Source organism: Lathamus discolor, chromosome 5 (genome assembly GCF_037157495.1).
Source record: "Lathamus discolor isolate bLatDis1 chromosome 5, bLatDis1.hap1, whole genome shotgun sequence".
Lineage (NCBI taxonomy): Eukaryota > Metazoa > Chordata > Aves > Psittaciformes > Psittacidae > Lathamus > Lathamus discolor.
Genome location: NC_088888.1, coordinates 33,364,926 through 33,381,251, shown reverse-complemented (window position 1 = coordinate 33,381,251; position 16,326 = coordinate 33,364,926). Strand labels below are relative to the sequence as shown.

The following is a 16,326-nucleotide window of genomic DNA, read 5'->3' as shown; positions in this document are numbered from 1 at the left end:
GGAAACCTTATAGGTAAGCTGATGTTATACAAAGACAGTGGGAAAGTGTACTTCTGTCTCTGCCTCTTGAAGAATTCTGAGTGGAGGAGCACGTGTATTGAAGTGATCCTTGACATAGAGCAACAATGAAGAAAAACTGCTCTGCGCATGGTAGAAAAAGAGCAAATTGCTGGAGCAAAATCAGCTCTCTAGTGGTTCAGAGCTAGGTGCATAATTTTGGGTTCTCATTCATATTCCTTGGAGAGCTCTGTAGATTGAAATTTGCAGAAGGTCCAGTGCTTCTGTACCTTAAAGTACATCTCTTGATAATTTTCATCTCAGATCAGATTAATTTTTCAGGTTGGAAGCTTTCCAAGGTGACATTTTGCATTTTGCTGCTAATTCAGATGACTAGTCTTTGCAACTGCCTCAAATTTCATTTTCAGATGAATTAAATACAAGTTCTCTCCCTTTCTATTTAGTGTCAAAGTCCACATCTCAAGAGCACATACAAGTTTAGATAGAGAAATTGGATTTTTCACCACCTCAGTTCAGCAGAAATTTTGTGGATTTGTCATTCTTTAACGAGCTCTGTCATCTCGGAAGTTTTCTGTGTGCTGCATTATCTAAGAAAAAAATCAGAGTTTGTTTGTAAAACCCTGACTTATGTTTAATGGATGTTTTTTGCTTCCAAACACGTAGATATGCTGCTGTGAAAATGATATTGTTTAAAGTCCTATGGATCATTGGGTGAAGATGAAAAGGAACTTGCTTGACTGAAAAATTGCTTTCCTGGTATGGTAATACCCAAATACGTATCCCCGCCAGGCTTATGAACAGATCACGTAAAATGAAAATATTGTTGTTCAATGTCTTTTTTGATTAGGTAGAATCAAACTTCGTGGTGGAGAGTTTAAAAAGAAAACAAAAAGAGCTGTTAATGCATTTAATGTCATCTGGCTTTGAATGTTCTTAATCAAGCAGAAGTGTAGGGTCAGCAACACTCTTTTCTAGGCCTAACCCTATAAAAAAAACCTGCATGTGGTAACTGTAATAATGAATCTGTTGATTTTACTCAAGAAAACTTTTTGTACAAGTAGATTTTCTTATTTTTCTTTGTCCTAGTTGTACATATCTAGCTTAAAGCTGCCTCTTGTTAAGTATAGTTTTGTTCAAAAGCTTTTTTTTCTTATTTGTCTTCAAAGCTCTGTGAGATATGCACATAAAGGGAACTGTAAAAGTGCAACAAAGTTATTGATTGATTGCTTTATTTTTGTATTGTGGATTTCTTCCTTAAAGGTCCAGTGAAGTCCCTAGACTTACGATTTTTGTTGGATTTTTGCCTTGATGTAGACTGTAGCAGATGTTTGCACCAAATGTTCCCTGAGTGGCACTTCCAGTTTCTTTTGCAAAGGACTGGACAAAGGCTTTTTTGGAAGGTCAACTTCTGTTTGCTGTTAAAAGCAGGATTACTATCGTAGGGCTTGGTTTATGCATTTTCATCTTCTAAGAGAGTACAGCTTCTTGTGATTTCAGAGTTGAAGAAGGAATTGTGTTAGAAGACTCAAAGTTGGAAAAGTCATGCTCTCTATAGGCTGCAGCCATTAGAATGAGGTTATCCTTTGCAGGCAGTCTCATTACTCTGGGCCAAATTCAGACATACTCTAACCTGTTTAAATTTGCTGATAGTCAAGAAAAATACTCTTTAATTTTATCCAGGAGGGGATACATATTTGTATGAACTGAGGGTTCAGCCCATCATGCTTTCTAATGCGTGTATAATCTGAGCATATGCTTCTAGACTATTGCTCTTGAATTAGAAATTCAGACATGGGTAATTTTAGGTTGTTCTCTTTTGTGCTTAGTTTTAAAGAAATGGAAGTTCTTTTTGCTTAAGCACTATGTTGTGGTGTGGAGAATAGGAATTGAAATTACAGGATCTAGAATAAACTTTCAGGTGACACTAATGTAAGGATTATTTGCTGTTAAAGGGTATCTTCTTGTCTTTCAGTCTGGCTGCTTAGGTTTTGTATGAAGATAAGAATTTGGAGTACAGAATATATTTATTTTACACTGGTACCATGTGTATGGTATGTTTTCTTGTGTAGTTATGGAAACTGCATTCTGACTATGTTTCATTGTCACCATATATATATTTTGTCAATAATACAGGAACTGTTTCTGTTTAAGCAGTATGTATATTTATATATATTGAATGTAGAGAACAGCATGACTTGCCTTTTGCCCATTTTCATTCTTTGAATTTTTTCTGAGGAAGCAAAATATAAATACACAATAGCCTGGTATGCAAAGGGAAGTATACTAGCAAAGTGGAAGGAAAGACATTCAGAAACATGCCTTCCTTTAGTAGAAAGCCATTCTTCCCAGTATTGTGCTAGACAGCCTTCCTCTGAACAAAGCCACTTCCATAGCATTTGTAATTCCTGCATATAAATTTTAACTTCTCAGAATGTTCTTTAAAAGACATTTTAAACATTATCTGCTATATTGTGACGTTTAATGTCCTCTGTGGTCATGTGGAAAGCCTGTGATAAAGCGAGGAATGAGTGAAGCAAACCACCTGACTCCCAGTTCTCCTTCTGTCCCCCATTGCTTTGAATTGGCTTTCTTTATTTTGCCAGCATACTGTTACTGATTATGAACATTATCATCTCATCAGGTTGCAACTACATTATTACAGTTCAACATACTCATTCCTATCTTTCTTTAAGGTCACTAAAATGAGTTACTTAAAAGGCACTGTCTTGTTTGAAGTATTGAGATCTTAAAATTTTTGCCGTGTCTTTTTTTATGTGCCAAGCCATCCTCAGCTCCTGAATATGCAGCATTTCCATATCCTCCTGCAGCTTTCCAGCTGAAGTCCATGTTTTGCCAAATTATTACTGAATTTGTTATCTAGAAAGGGTAATTCCTCAGCTCCTGCTTTCCTGTTTTCGTCTAGTGTGTATACAGTGAGGCCCTAAGATGTATCAAGTCTACATGCCTTTCTTCTCTCCTCATTGTGGATCCTAATGTATGTAAATCCATTGCAAGCCATTTAAGTGATAGGCTTACATGGCCGTCCGCATGAATGAAGAAATTACACATGATATATAGATAGCTGTCAGTTCTGCAAGTGTTGAAAACCTTTCTTCTCCTGCGTTTAGTCTGTTAATTTTGCATTAATTGAATTCCTGTCTTATTCTAGTCCTGTCAGCTGGGTCAAGAACTTTGCTTTCTTCATGCTGGAGTTAGCTTATATTGAATTTGAGAAGTAATTTCTAAATGGTCCTTATAATAGATAGCAGAGACTGTGAGGACAAGCAGTCAAATTCTTGATTAGCTGTTCTGCCAGAGAAGAATAACAATGAGTCAAAACTATGGATGTCTTCCCAGGCAAGAATTCAGTGCTGTTCTAGAGAGCTTGTTTTAAAGCTGTTTTCCCTGATAGTAATAAGTAAAACACCTTTTAAGCAGACAGAAACCCCTCTTACAATGAAATATGATGCTTCAGGGTGGTGGTAAAAGAACATACTATTTCTGGTTCAAGTTGCATGTAAAAGATCATGGCTGTTAAAGCTCTTTTGTTAGTAGAATGAATCAGTACTGACTGCCTGGGTTCTGTTACGGGTCATTAGCTTGTCAGTTAATTGGAAAGCTTGTGAGGGGCTTCTCCATGATGGTGTTCTGTGGTAGAAGAAAACAACTTGAGAATAAACTTAGTTAAAAGGTGGTCATAGCTGGTAACTATGGTTGGTTCATACATGGTTTTGATTGCTTTGTGCAAACTGTGTGATGGGCTCATCTCTAAAAGGAAAGGGAATTCCTACAGTATCACTCTGAAGGCAAACAAGGATTCAAAACAGGATCCTACTGTGGAATTCATATCATAAATAATGCAAATACACTTGTAAGAGTCTGCATGAGTGCTTCAACTCTAACAAAGGATTCTTCAGATTCAAGTCTGTGGTTAATGTAGCTATTGCTAGCTTGAGTCAAAATGATGATTTACTAATTATATTCTTTATTGATATGTGTCAGATTAATATAAAATTGTCTTAAAGCTCTAGTTCTGCTGTCATTGTAATGACTGTGTGTAATTTCCTTATTTATTTTCAGTGATTTGATAGATGCACATAAAAAAGAAATCTGGGTATAGAGTCTGTTTCTTTCCGCTCGGTACCTGGACGTGGGAGTCCTCATGGGCTTGTGCGTCCTTGTTAGCAATATAGACTTTACAACTGGGCCTTAATTTGTAATGCTGTTTTAAATTTATGGTTTAAAAAGAAGTTAAAAACTCATCTCTCTTCCTATTATCTGTGTGAGTTCTGCAGAGAAGTGAAACATTGTATGAACCGGGGGGACTTTCTGTGAAGAAAAGTAAGCAGATAAGAGGAAAGGCACATGGAAGACATTTGTTAAATAGGTGTGCCATCTTTATACTGTTCTTCTGGCTATAACTGCACTTTACATTTTATTATGGCCTGGGTCTCTAGAGTTGAATTTTACAAGGCATTTTCACAACAATTGGGTCAGTCGCCCATTATTCATACAATTACACACTGTAGTCTTGCTGCTCCTTTTTGACATCTGTGCACAAAGCCCAGCTCTTTTTTACATAACTTGACCAGCTCAGACACTGATTGTGGGAGATGCTGAAAGTCACTGAGAGCTCCAGAGCCTGAGAAAATAAATGGCTGAATAGTTCATTCCCTCTAGCATGCCCAGAAGCAAGCAGGAAGTTGATAGTGGCATCCTTACACATGTGATGTTTTGTGGTTTGCCTATATATTGCTATAGAAAGAGAGAAATTGGAGACTGCTATGTGGGAAATGTTGTTAGACCACTTTTACATAGCTAGCCAGCTACATTACTGTTTGTTGCCATACACAGGTATTGACTTATACTGTTAGGAGCTATTTCTGAGGGGACTGCCTCATCTGGAGCTAGAGGGACCCCTGCATGCTGTGGTGGTAATGAGGTGACTGGCCCTGCTGGCTGTAGATTGAAAAGGTGTGTGCTACATGAAGCAGGGTATTAGGGAAAGTGATGCAAATAGCTGTCTCATTAATGGGATTAAATGATATGCTAGATAGTTGATTTCTGCCTCTGGGGCTGTCTCCTGTGTGCCAGCCTTTCTGTAGGCGGTCAGTAACTGAGCACCAGTTCAACTTCGTGTGCTTGGCTTTCAGACTTAACACAAATTCTGACTCTTTAAACAAGACTCAGTATGTGCTATGCTTGGAAAATATGAAGGAGTCAGTTTTCAAAAGAAAACTGAAATGCATGGAGGTAGCAGCAGGGATAGTGTGCATGTTGAAATGGGCATTCAGTCTTAACCTTCTGAATAACAGTGACTTATTTCTTTCACCTCTAAAATGAATACCATACTGCCTTTTCTTGAGGGAGTATCACTGAAGTAAACCCTGTGATGTTTCCGAAATGTTTGGATACTTCAGTGCTGAACACTAAAGAAAAGCTCAGAAATAAATTAATAGTTCTTTCTTTGGCAAGAATATTAGCAGTAGGCTGTGAAAGAAGTACAATTTTTATAATGCAGCTAAAAAGAATTGTAATGCTGCTGTGGGGAGTGCTGTCAGGTACATTGAATTGAGGTGTCTGACAGAAAACCAAATAGTGTGTGATAAAGTAATTGAACACTATATGTAAGAGTGTGCCTGCTGAGTAGGAGGGAGGGAAGTATTAGAATTGAAAAAGTAATCTCTATACTAACTCCTAATGTTTGACTTGACTTGGATTTTTTTATTTTATTTTATTTTTTAGTTAAGAATGTAACTTGTGAATTTACTTATGAGCACCAAAGGTAAATATTTATGTTAGGTTCGGTAATATCAAAGTATAATAAACCTATTTGGTTTTATACATGAAAAAAACCTTTGCATTTCTTTTTGTAAGCATGAACAATGCCTCAATTTCTGCCCACGGTTGTATCAATTCGATACAAATATTTTGTAGGTTTTCATGAAATTAAACTGAGTAATGACATTTCATATAAAATTACTGTTAGAACAAGTGACTGTAGTTGAACATTTCCTAGCAGAGTTGGAAACTGGGTTATAAGAGAACAGTTAACTGCAAACTCCTTATGTCAGAAATGCCTTTATATTCGGTGTTTGGATGGTAACATAGCAAAGCATCAGTCCTGGACACTGCTGGGAACTTCTAAGATACTGGGGTTACACAAGAAATCATAATTGTGATTGATAAGTAAAATGCGTATACACTCAATAAGGAACTGTAAAGCTAGTGTATGAACTGTTTTGCAAACAAACAGAATTAAGTGGGTAGAAATTGGGTAGACAAAATTTTGGTTAGTCACTAGCAACACTAAAACCAAATGTACAGATTTTATCTTGGTATTGGCTCTTTTGTGTTAGTATGAGTCATTTTAAAGCCTCTGTGGTTCCATATGAAAATGTGTCTTGTCTAGCAGACCGTGTTCAGCAGAGAGAGTCAACTTCACTTTATTTTATTTTAATCCCTTCTAGCCTTCAGGAAAAAGAGCAATCGTTCACCATGTCCATTAAAGAAACTACTGCCAAAGTAAGTACACATCAGTGTTCAGTTCTTCAAAATATTTTGAGAAGCAGATAATAGCTTGCATCTTAATAAATAGTCTGTGTTTTAGAAAGTTGGTTTTGTGGCACTTCTTCTAAACAGATTTTGCATATAAATATTTTTAAACATACACTCCAAAAAACCCCCCAGCTTTTATATTTGGACAGGCCACGGAGATTACGTTTAAGAAGCAGATGGAGTAATTTGTTGTTTCTTGGTTTATGTTTGCTAATATCTATTTAGGAAAAGAATCCTCAGCTTCATGAAATGAAAGTGAACTCTGGTCACAACTTAATGCTTTCGCTCTTCATACAGAGCCTCTTACTTTCCCAGCTGACTGGTTTCATTGGTGTACAAGAAAAGCGTAAATGAGCTACCCATCTTTCCCGCCCACACTAGTACTAAACTAGCAATCTCATTCTTATTCCCCTTTAAAAATATAAAGAAAAATGATATGAAATATTTAGCATACCTTTTGTTTCTAACCAGAGATGTTAATACTTTAATTTTCTTATTTCTCATGGCCTCCTTCTGAGAAAGAGAATACTAAAATTTTCTTCTTATTTTAGTGAGCCACAGAACATTTTTGCTTCAAGAGAGCTCTAGAAAAAAAAGGTCCATTTATTGTAGCTGATTCATATTGGTCTATATGGAACAGGAAGTGGAAAATATTTCTGGCTTTTGATCAGTAATGAATTTGTACTCTGAAATAAGTTTATTTTTTGTGTTCTTTCTCTAGTAGCACACATCAAAATTAGTAAAAATGTTATCCTTTATAATCTATTCTTTCTAATCATCTCAACCAATGCTTTTGGCATGCACTGTTCAAAAGACTATTCGAAGGCTGCATCTCAATACCCCTCCCTCCTTTCCTACATAATTTTGAGCTTATTCTACTCTATTCCTTGCTTTATGCACACATCTTGGGGAAAAAAATTGCTATACACCATTATAACATGATGCTTCCCCTATTTTTTAAATTATTATGAATAAGGTATCAAGGAAAAAATTGTAATTGACCTACAGCTCATCTACTAAAATGAATGAGACATTCAGGACCTTAGTAATATGTTATTTCAAGCCATCTGCAAGCTAAACCAGATTTCACCTTCTACCCTGAAAATGTGTGTCTCTTGAAGTTTTATTTTACAGCTGTAGTATCTAGAGACTTTTTCAATAAGAACTGAAACATCGGATAACAATTGAAGTCTGCAAGGTAGAATTCCACAGCCTGTTTGTTCCTTTAAATATTCAAGAGATAAAATATTATTTTAATTTCATTCCATTCCTGTGTGATGTCTTTTATTTATTAGAGAAGATAAATAGAAAGAACGTAATGAGACTCCTCCAAATCATTTATTGGTTTATTTATTCAGATTGTCTCATCCTATTAATTTTTTTCTCAAGCTGAATAGAGCTGATCTTCTAAACCTTTTCACTGTGAAAACACTGCTTTGTCAAAGGTCTTTTTGTTCCCCTGTGCCACTGGTATTTCTATGGCCTTTTCTGCCTTATCTGTATTGTTTTCAGCTGAGGCTGCAAAAGCTAAAATTTGCCTGCTAATGAAGGGAAAAATCCCCCTTATCCGCCACCACCCTTCAGAAATTAGTATCTGCTTTTGCTAATGGCAAGATTGTGCTGTTATGGGAGATCCAGGTGGATTGTCGTCTTTATGCAGTGTAAAGCAAACTTTTCTTTCTTTCCAAAGTGCTGTTGTACAGAAATGTGAAGGTTATTAAAAAATTGTTATTACTATCATTTTTTCCTTGAAATGGTTGGAGGAAGAGTAAATTTCAGCGCTCCAGTCAGTGTCCTTGTCCCTGTTTCTGCTGCCTTAGATTAAAATCATATGCTGGAAAGATGGAAGAGGATGACAATAGGCAAATTTTCTTTTGATATTTTGCTGCTTTTCATCTTGATTCCACATATCTTTGCTAAACAGCATCCTACTGGTTTCAGATAGACTGCTTTTTTGAGTAGCATTTATGTGTCTGAACACAACTCATAAGATATATTCCTGAACAAGAGCCTCTTGTTTATGGCTTGTGTGTGGTTTTTTGGTTTTGTGTGGGGTGGTTTTGTTGTTTTGGTTTTTTTTTTGGGGTATTTTTTTATAGTCTTCTTTAAAAAAAAAAAAAAAAACCCACTGAAGAAAGTAATATTTGCCTGTAAAGAACTTCCCTGAAAGGGAGGGTTTTTTTAGACTTGGAGCATATTGGACCATGGGCTACAGCCGAGCTGGTCACTGACACCAGGGAAAGGGCATTGCTGGGGGCACAGGTGCTTGCAGTCAGACTGGTTAGAGGAGAATGGGAGCAACAGAGGAAGCTGGCTTTGTGAATGTTTGTTTTTTGTCAGCTAAGAAATAAACTTTCCTTAGTGGCTGAATAAGCTACTGTAATGAATAATTGTAGCTGTTATTAGGATAAAATAATTAGGAAAAAAATGAAAAGAATTGGAGCTTGTAGAGTAGAACTGATCTAATGTCTGAGCAGTACTATTAGTTTAGAGGATGTGACATTATTTTGCCTCTTCTAGTCGCTCATTTAATTTTGTTGAACTGTGCCATGTGATAGCTCTGAAGATTAATGTTGTTCATTTATTTACAGAATACACGTGACATAGATACAAGCAGAGGCTTGGTAATGTATTTATCTCATGTTCCAGAAGAATCATCTCTGTGATTTAAGAGGAGCAGCCTCTGGTTCCTGCATTTTGCCCGTTAATAAAGAGTGCCAGTGAGCTTTGTTCTGATGGTAGTGCTTACAAAACTGGACAGTTTTCACTGGAAACTGATTAAACCTCCCAGCTTATTTTGCATAATTGCCAAACAGCTGTCTAGTGGTAATGACTTTAAGTTACTACCAGCATGGGATATATTCATGCAGTTTTCCTGGAGCTGAAAGGTTCCCTATCTAATTGCAGTTCACTGAGCCATTCAGTACCCCTAAAGAGAGAGAACTGCTTAGAAAGAAGTCATTAAAAACTTTCAGATTTATTTTGGAGATTACTATGACTAGAGTGTTGGAAGGGAATGATACAGGCAGGGGAGACAAAGAGAGGGTGTTGCCTTCTGTGTCGACCAGCTATGGTGCTCTGTGTGGGAATGGATAAAGGATCAATCAAGAGCTTAAGAGTCAGGATTTAAAGGGAAGGCAGGGACAGGTGACATTACAGTGAGAATGGATTGAGATCAGCCTTTAGGAGAGGGACTTGGAGGAGGTATTAATTGATGAGAAGCTCAATATGACCCAGCAATATGCACTTGCAGCACAGAAAGCCAACTGTGTCCTGGCCTGCATCAAAAGAAACATGGTAGTTCTGTTGACTCAAGGAAAAGTTTAACAGATGCTCTCAGCTGAAGCAAGGGGGTATTTATCTTTTTTAAGGGATTTAGTTAGTGTCATATCTGAATTATTATAATTGTACAAACAGGTAAGCCATTAGAGCTGTAGGCTTTTGCTATTAGAAAGTGAAGTGGTAACTCTGCTTCTGTTCACAGCATGGTATATGCGCTTATTTTTGTGGCCAGAGAAGACAAGTAGGAAAGGGAAACTTTCCTCTGTAGATTGCATTTCACATCTCTTCATTACTGGCTGGTGCCTGTGTTCACTATTGCTTTACTCTTGGTTCCAATGAATACAATGTTTTCTCAAGTGTCAGCTACAATTTTAAGCTAGTGTTTGATGACTGCCTTCAGAGCAAGGGATTTACTTTAGCTTGTTGAGGGATTTTCCTGTTCATTTTGCTTTCCTTCACAAATGAGGCAACATGGAGGAAACACTATAACATTTTTGAGTATGTGGGAATTGTACGAATTTTGTATGCTGTTTAAAGTCCTTCTGCAGTGGTAATGTACTCTTAAATGGGAAGTACAGAAACAGCGTAACTTCCTTTTTTATTTTTCCTCCTATCTCTCAATGTTTTTAATACCAATCTTGATTCATTGCTGAAAAAACTTCCAGTTAAAAAGGTAAAAAAAGAGAGGAAAGTCATAAACCTGAGCCCCAGTCAGCTGTGTCTCCTGATAGTGAAACAAAGTATAGTATTGACCTGATTTAGCTTTATTCATTGTCTGTGTAGAGAATTAATTCTGGCTGTTCTCAGTTAGGATGAGCCTGTTTTCAGTTCTGGCCTGTTTTCAGTTAGGATGAGCAGCACCCTATGTTTTTTATAAAAATTGCTGTACATTCTGTGCTATGGCATCTTAAACTCCAAATGCTGGCTTATTTACGCTTTGTTCCAGGCATCACTCTTAATGCTGAAATGGCACAGAATTTGTAAGATGGCCTTTCTTCTATGTGCAGTCTCAGTATCTAGTAATGATACATGCCTTTTCTCATGCAGGTAGCTAATGCTAGTACTTTTCCCTATTTTTATGATAGAATGTGTGACAAAGCCTGGAAATTTTGATTCGTGTTGGGTATTCCTGTAAAAGCATCACCTTTTATTAAGCTTCTCTACCTTGCTATATGATGTTATGTCGTGTCTGTAAACCAAGAACATTTGAAGCCCCATTTAAATTGCCTTATATTTTACAGTGAATGAATTGTATATCATGGCTGTCTGCCTTGATCTAGGTTTGCACGAGTCAGAAACTCTGCAGTACTTTGAGGAGGAAAGTGAGTGATATTGAGACACAACTGCCAGCTCTACTTGAAGCAAAAATGCTGGCTGTTTCAGGTAAGTTTTAAGTAATGAAAAGGACTAACATTGATGAGTGATGTGTTAGAGCACTTGCTGAGCTTTTAATATCTGAGACTTCCTAGGAAAGTTGATGTTCTTGTATGTAGATCGCTTGAAGTTATGGCAAGTCTGAGTAACCAGGATGTGTCCTGTGTTGTGTAAGGTATTTCAGGCCCCTCTATGTGGCTGGGAAATACTGGTAAAGAGGATGCTGTGTGGTAGGCATTGAACATGCAAAGAACATATTTTTCCATAGGTGAGATTGATAAGTAATTATCAATAGATGTTCCTGGACCTTACAAGTTATATGCTTATATAACTTACATACTAGCTAAGCCTATATTTACAGAAAAGGCATAATAATTCCAATTGTGGCTTTAAATGACACTTTTAAATGGAATACAGTAATAGGCAGCTTCTGCTGTTCAGATCATTAAGCAACTAATGTCGGCAGCGAAAGAGCAATTTGGTCCATGGAGCACTTTTGCCTGTTATTTACAACCAGTAAAACACTGAAATGTGATTAGAGAGCCTGATACATAACAGCTTTACATACCATTTATTTGGGATTACTGCACTGTTTTTTGAATGAAAGAAGGCAAAGCACAGTTCTGTCTCTTAAGTTTGAAGAGGTGGGTTTTCTATTCTATTTCAGTTCAACATATTGTTTGCAGGTGTGTAAGTAGGTGTCTCTGCTAGACACCTGCCTCAGAGAGGAAGCTGAGTAGGGGGGAATGTAGACCTGAGTACAAGGCATTTTCCAGTGTTACACCAAGTAAAGAAAGGCTAGAGGGTTTTAACACGTCGAGGTGACATATTGTAGCTATGTGTTGGTGATTTACCTTCTCAATTAGATACAAGAATCCAGCACTGGCACGCATGGATTTTTTTAAGATGGAACCTTGTGCGGTGTTACATGGTTTGTTTGCCAGAAGTGGATAACATCAGGCTTGAGCAAAGGCCTAAAGGAGATTAAGGACCAGCTCTTGTATTGGTGCTGAGCATGTTCATTTTCCTTGTTTCTAATAACAACTTTCTGAAATAGAAACTCTATTTCTCTGTGTCCAGCTTTGAGAGGTGAGCTGAACAATCATCCTTCTCTGCCTGTGGGCTGTTTGAATGTAGGTAATTTCCTTGCTTTCAGAAACAGGGTCAAAGTTTTCCCCAACCATTTTATGACTTTCTTGAGAACAAAATATCCCACAGACTGGACGTGCAACTGCTTCATGCTGCCAGCAGGAAGCAGTTGGCCAGAAAATATGTACCTCAGTCAAAAGCTTTGGCAGAGTTAATGACAACTTGAGGATGATTTTCAAAACATTCGTAACTCTTTTATACCTTTTAGATGTTAAAAGAGGTTTCTTATTTCAGGAATGAATTCAAAAGACAATTTAATGCCGATGTTTCTATAAACTGTTTGCACAGCACTGGGATGATGATTGCCTTTCTATGCATTTTTAAGAAGTGTCAGTGCTATTTCTTAGTACTGATGATAAGCATTGTTTCTTTGTCTTTTTTTTTTTTTTTTTTTAATTCTTACCCTGAAAAACTCTCATATCGGGGAATTTTAATGACTGTGATACAGTCCTAAGTTGTTATAAGGCAAAATTCTGGAGGGAACTGCCTAAAAATCAAGGACAAAAGGTAATTTGGTGACAGTGGATACTGTAATTCCTTTCTCTTGCCATAAGATATGGATGCATTTATTTGATGTGATGGCTCTTGTGTATGTTACATAAAGAATAGTGTGCAGAGGATATGGGGGAAATATGGGAATAAAAAAAAATAGGTCTCTGAAGACCTGAAAGAAAAACAAAAAAAAATCAGGGGGGGGTGGGGTGAGGTGGGGGTGTGGTAGGGAAGAAGGGAAATATTTTAGTCTTAGAGCATGAAATGATAAAATCAGAAACTCAGGGTGCAGAATTAATTGCAGTGTGCAGAGAAGCAAGTTGGGAAGAAAAGATTTTATAAATGCGAAGAGGAAAGAGGAAGAAAGAGATAAAAATAGCCTCTTCTGTTTTTTAACTTAACAAGGCAAAAATAGTGAGCAGTGGATAATATAGAGAAAGCTGAATTATTCAGTTTCTGTATATTCTTGTATTAGGCATAAATGAATGACACCTCTTGAATAAGGCATAGTTAAGAAGTAGGTCTTAACCTTTTAAGAGCTGGTTAAGTTTCAGACAGGATACTTTACCTATGTATACCCTGAACTGTCAGGCAGCTAACATACTGTTAATGAACAGCCTGAGTATACTAAATCATTATAAGGTGGGAGAATCATCAACTGGGTGGTAATACACAATTATTTAGGGACAGGTTTGGAATAGCATGAAATTCAAAGGGAATTATAATGTATATATTAAATATGCAGTAATAATAAAGTTTGGTCATATAGGTTTTAATTTAGTCTGGAAGCATGAGGAAGGGATAAATGTCTATTATTTCTGCTTTTATATCTAACAGATCATTCGTTCTAACAATTACCTCAGACAACAGTACTGATGGATACTGAGATCAACTCTAAACAGCTGTTGCATCACTTTTCTTTAACATAGCATTTTTCTTGAGGAAGCAGTTAGAATTAAGTGGTTTTTGGAACAGTGTCAAAGCAAAAAGGTAACTGAATGCAGTTGCACATGTCTGTATTAGTGTATCGTAAAAGTTAAGTTAGATATAAGGATGCTGTGGAGGCCCTCTTCATTAGGGGCTGTAGCTATAGGGCAAGGGGTAACGGGTTAAAACTTAAACAGGGAAAGTTTGGATATAAGGAAGAAATTCTTTCCTGTTAGGGTGGTGAGGCACTGAAATGGGTTGCCCAGGGAGGTTGTGAACACTCCATCCCTGGTGGTGTTCAAGGTCAGGTTGGATGAAGCCTTGGGTGGGATGGTTTAGTGAGGTGTCCCTGCCCATGGCAGGGGGATTGGAACTTGATGATCTTAAAGTCCTTTCCAACCGTAAGTGTCCTATGATTCTATGAGCTTAAGAATATAGTTGTTAAGTGGTACATGCGTACTTGGAGCTTACATGCAATGACATAATGATGTGATGACTTGGAAAGCATGATAATATAACTCATCCACTAATGGCTACCTTGGTAGCTTCAGGGCAATGTTTATATTCTACGTGAACTGTACTTCCTATACCAAACACACTGATTTACAGTACTGGTGTACTTGCATGAGAAAATTAAGAATATAACCGATTTTTTTTTCTTTTTTTGAGGAAAACGCTACAATTAATGTAGTGTAAGTATGACAGTTCTATTAGTTCTGTCAATAACAATACCTTTAATTTTAAGACTATAATAATACTGTAAAGATATAAGAGATGATGCTACATATGTGAACGTCTCTTCTCCCTATTATTTTGTCCTAGGAAAGAGGCAAAAAGCTCAGTTTGGGGGAGAAAGACAGTTTGTGAATCTTTTGATTACTGAAAGCCATTGAATAAATACAGTCATTAAATCAGAGTGAGATTTTGGGGGGAGGGAGAAGCAGTGCATACTCAAACGTTCAAGAAGTATTTTTATCAATGGTTACAATTCGGATCCTTTATATCAACAACTCCCTTACTTCTACAGGTGTTTGCCTGTTGTGATAAATAACTTGCAGTTAATACTCCTGAGATGCTAGTCCAGAATTTTTTTCAGATGAAATTAGTAGAATCTTATAATATTGTTCATGGTTTTTAAATCTGTAGCTTCAGCTAATTATAGCTAACAAGTGCTCCTGATTGCCTGAGATGTTACTGTTGACATACACATTTGTAAATACTTATCGATGAAATGTTATGGTTTAGCATCTAGTAGGGTTGTTTTTTATTGAAACAAAACACCTTAATGTCAGCGCTTAGAAACCTGCATGTGATTATTGTAACAGTTGCTTATTGCAGTAGCTGTTAATATGCTTATAAGAATTCTGTCATTAGTTACAAGAAGAGCACAGCGCATGACGCTCTGTTTTTTGTTAGCATTGTGTGTCTATTGAGCATGAAATGTTTTGGGGGAATAAATTGCAGATGAAATAATCGTAAGGCAGTAAGAAAATTCAGATAGGATGATATGCTAAAAGAATGTGTATGTAACTGTGGAAATATTATTAAAATTTATTTACCTACTTTGGGCTGTTTTGCAGGAGAGCAAATTGTATATGAGAAATTGTGTGTTTCTCATTTTTCCTTAGAAAATAATTTGGGAATAGGAGAGAGTTTGTAAGCTAAAATGAATTGTTAGTCATCATTTCATGTTTCCTATATTTGAATAATAAAAGATGTTGTTTGATACATTTTACAGTGTCTTCATAGGTCTATGTGATTTTTTTTTTTTTCTTCCTCTTGAGAATGCCTAATAGCATTGGACTACATAGGCAGAAAGTGGCTAGCAGGGAGCTAAGCAGGCATGAATGAAATGCTGCGTTTGTTATGTAGTTATCTGAGATGCATGTCATTAGTCATAGAATTGTAGAATAGTTAGGGTTGGAAAGGACCTCAAGATCATCTAGTTCCAACCCCCCTGCCATGGTCAGGGACACCTCACACTAAACCATCCCACCCAAGGCTCTGTCTAACCCAGCCTTGAACGTTGCTAGGGATGGAGCATTCACAACTTCCGTAGGCAGCCCATTCCAATGCCTCACCACCCTAACAGGAAAGAATTTCCTCCTTATATCCAATCTAAACTTCCCCTGTTGAAGTTTTAACCCATCACCCCTTGTCCTATCACTATAGTCCCTAATGAAGGGTCCCTCCCAGCATCCCTATAGCCCCTCTTTAGATACTGGAAGGCTGCTATGAGGTCTCCACGCAGCCTTCTCTTCTCCAGGCTGATCAGCCCCAACTTTCTCAGCCTAAAACTTTCCTTATGTCTTTGCAAACACAAATCGTATCCAAATACAGAAGTTACGATGAGGTGACTTGTAAGTAGTTAAAAAAAATTAAAACATTTTTGTTCTTAAAACCATCTATACTGGTGAGAGATTGTGTGTCATCATCCTATGATTAGCACTATCTCTGTTTCATTAAATACCTGCAAGGGGGAGCTGCTTGGAAATGCTGTTGTGGGATGATTTCCAGTGGTACAAC

At 37.1% G+C, this 16,326-nt stretch overlaps 1 protein-coding gene across 4 annotated transcripts in view; it reads left to right on the top strand.

The window, feature by feature from the left end:
• Nucleotides 1-16,326, top strand: part of DISC1 (DISC1 scaffold protein) — a 200,698-nt gene that overhangs the window by 73,657 nt on the left and 110,715 nt on the right. For all 4 annotated transcript variants that reach the window (XM_065680273.1, XM_065680272.1, XM_065680271.1 and 1 more), the window contains exons 7-8: nt 6,489-6,543; nt 11,139-11,241. In XM_065680273.1, the coding sequence (XP_065536345.1) occupies nt 6,489-6,543; nt 11,139-11,241 (158 nt within the window). The remainder of the gene's footprint in view (nt 1-6,488; nt 6,544-11,138; nt 11,242-16,326) is intronic.